This window comes from Pyxicephalus adspersus, chromosome 1 (genome assembly GCF_032062135.1).
Source record: "Pyxicephalus adspersus chromosome 1, UCB_Pads_2.0, whole genome shotgun sequence".
Classification (NCBI taxonomy): domain Eukaryota; kingdom Metazoa; phylum Chordata; class Amphibia; order Anura; family Pyxicephalidae; genus Pyxicephalus; species Pyxicephalus adspersus.
Window position 1 is genome coordinate 31,982,424 of NC_092858.1, and position 2,641 is coordinate 31,985,064.

Here is a 2,641-nt window from a genome sequence, read left to right on the forward strand (position 1 = left end):
TATATATAGTATAATAAAGTTTGAAACACAAAAATCATGTAAAAATAATAAATTGAATAAATTAAAAAATCTATATATTTAAATTTTTTTTAATTTATTAAAAATTAAAAAAATACATATTATACTTATACTAATATATATACTGTAAAATAAATGTTCTTGAAAACAATGTACTGATTTTACACATATAAATCCAATGTATTACATTCAATACAGGTATTTTGTATTGAATGCAATACAAATGGTTTTTCAATTTCCCGCCCCGCCCCTCCGACAACGTACACACGCACCGACCTCACCGGGTGCAAAAGGCTGCTGGATGAAGAAGAAAGAACACAGAGATCGCGGCGATGGATGACGCAAGACGCCTGTGGATCAGGTAAGGCTGTATTTACTATTACCTTCCATAGGTTTACCTACCCCGAGCGTGACTCAGGGTTACCGCTTTTAGCAACTTTTTTCTCCCCCGAGTCACACTCAGGGTTACCGCTAGAGAGGTTTATATCAAGCTAATGCTGAGTTGTCAGAAGCTTTTCAGTAGAAATCTCCTCCCCACCACCGATTGGGTAGTGCAGTGGGCAAAAAAGGAGGAAGTGATTGGCTGCATTAGTGGCTGAAGTCTTTCCCCTCCAAATAGGGAGAGAATATAGTGGGAAAGAATCACTGTGTTTGAGGGGTTGTTCTGTGATATCCTGTGCTAGGGGTAATTCTGCTGAGGATACAGACAATAACCAACAATGTAAGGCACAGGCAGTTACCGCTACTTTAAAGTAGTTAGTGGGTGTATGGGGGGGGGGATATAAATTTAAATGTTATAATGGACATCAACCAACCAAGAGCCATGCACTATTCTGCATGATATTGTTTGTAAACTACATTCTTTTCTATTTCTATTAAATTTGTATGTATATAGCACTGGCATATTACACAGTGCTTTACAGTCTACAGCCATGTATTTAGAGTTCTGTTTGTAGAATCCTAATATATATGTTCTTTTATTTACTTTCTTTTTTTTGTAGTATGATTTCTATTCTTGGATGCCTAATGGACCCACCACCATGAAAAGCCCACCGCCGACCACCAAAGGTGTCACTACAATGGAGACTATACTAAAGGCATTGCCAGATGTGAACAGTACCACCGCTGGCATAAGTGTTGTGTGGGTGCTCAGCAATGCGCCCACGGATAAGGTCAGTGCTTGGAATTGGTGAATTGTAATTGAACAAATATTTTTATAAATTGTATATCAAGCGACCTATGTTAGCTAGGACCTGCCAAATAAATGCATTTCTAGGATCTGTTAAAGCACATGGTGACTATTTAATAATAAAAATATGATTTGTAAGTCTCAACAAGGTTTTTTTCTTTACAGAGGCTCCTAGGACATTACCCTGATGAACGTTTTATAGAGAAAACCCCACAGCAGTCTATTAGGAAGTTTCAGAATGAACTATCTGAGATCTCCAAATGTATCCAAAAGAGGAACAAAACCATGCGTCTGCCTTATTTCTACCTGGACCCAAGTGAAATAGAAAACAGTGTCTCCATTTAACAGCGATTGTGATGGGTCTACTAGCTGACTGTCCTACCATTTCTAAAATAATCTCTTTATAAAGACCTTCTCAGCAGATTTTAAATCATACGTAAAAAAGTTTGTTGTTTGTTTGCTATCATGTTAATATATGTCATAAATTTTTCATAACTAATCATTTTTGGATATCTAAACTCCCCTCACTAGCATCAACATTTTTGCCTGGTCTTCTTTGGTTCAGTCTTAATTATCCTTTATCTTACACAACTGGCATCCCTGTGTACAGATTAGTGTTCACCAGTGTTTCTCAACCAGGGTTCTGTGGAATACATGTGAGCTATGGATATTGTAGTTATAGCAGGGGTTAAAAGTTATTTATTGGTGCCCCCATGGTAAAAAGGTCAAAAAAGGCTGGTGTAGACTATACAGAAGTCAGTGAAAAGGCTAGCTTGTTCAACTGCTTAAAACATAGCATAGCACATAGCATATTTTGTGTAAAAAGGTCCACCTATTCACAACATTTTTCACAATAATGTTTTGCTTTCACATATACTATAATAAAGGTCTTTCTGAAGTTAATTAAAAAAGAGGAAGAAAATTATTTTTATTACGTCCAGTGCTGCTTTCTAAAATGGAAAGTTTGTGTGTTTTCTGCTAAAGGGGAGGATTCGTTTCAGCAGGGATAGGTGGTTTTTTCAAAGATGCGTGTTATAACAGAAACTAGGATAGACCCTTACACCCACTCTTCCCACTTTTTCAGTATATAGCTGCCCTATCTACAATCAGTATGTCCACATCCCAGCTCCAGGACATTATGGAAGATTTGTGCAATACTTCTTGGTATTGCAGTTTACCTCTTTAGTTTTAAAATGTGTGCACATGGTTCATATTATATACTTTCCTCTTTTTGCCTACATCCTCATCCCCCAAGTTTGGGATTTCTGGAATATTTTTGTGCTAGTGATTTAGTTTTAGCCCCCCCCCCCAGTTTTTATTGTTCTCCTTTTTATTGTTATTTCTTCTTTTGAAACAACTAGCAATCATAGATGGAAACACTCAATTGTTATTCATATTATACTGTATATCTCCTTTTGAGATACATTCACTCTG

At 36.7% G+C, this 2,641-nt stretch overlaps 1 protein-coding gene across 2 annotated transcripts in view; it reads left to right on the top strand.

Annotated features, from left to right (window-relative positions):
• The window catches only part of LOC140326658 (hydroperoxide isomerase ALOXE3-like), an 18,227-nt gene extending 16,098 nt beyond the window's left edge, over positions 1-2,129 (top strand). The window contains exons 13-14 of one of the 2 annotated variants that reach the window (XM_072405479.1): positions 217-379; positions 1,020-1,157. In XM_072405479.1, the coding sequence (XP_072261580.1) occupies positions 217-379; positions 1,020-1,024 (168 nt within the window). In that variant the 3' untranslated portion in view covers positions 1,025-1,157. Of the gene's footprint in view, positions 1-216; positions 380-1,019; positions 1,191-1,372 lie in introns of those variants that run through there. The other variant, XM_072405471.1, reaches the window with a different exon arrangement.
• Positions 2,130-2,641: the final 512 nt, after the last annotated feature.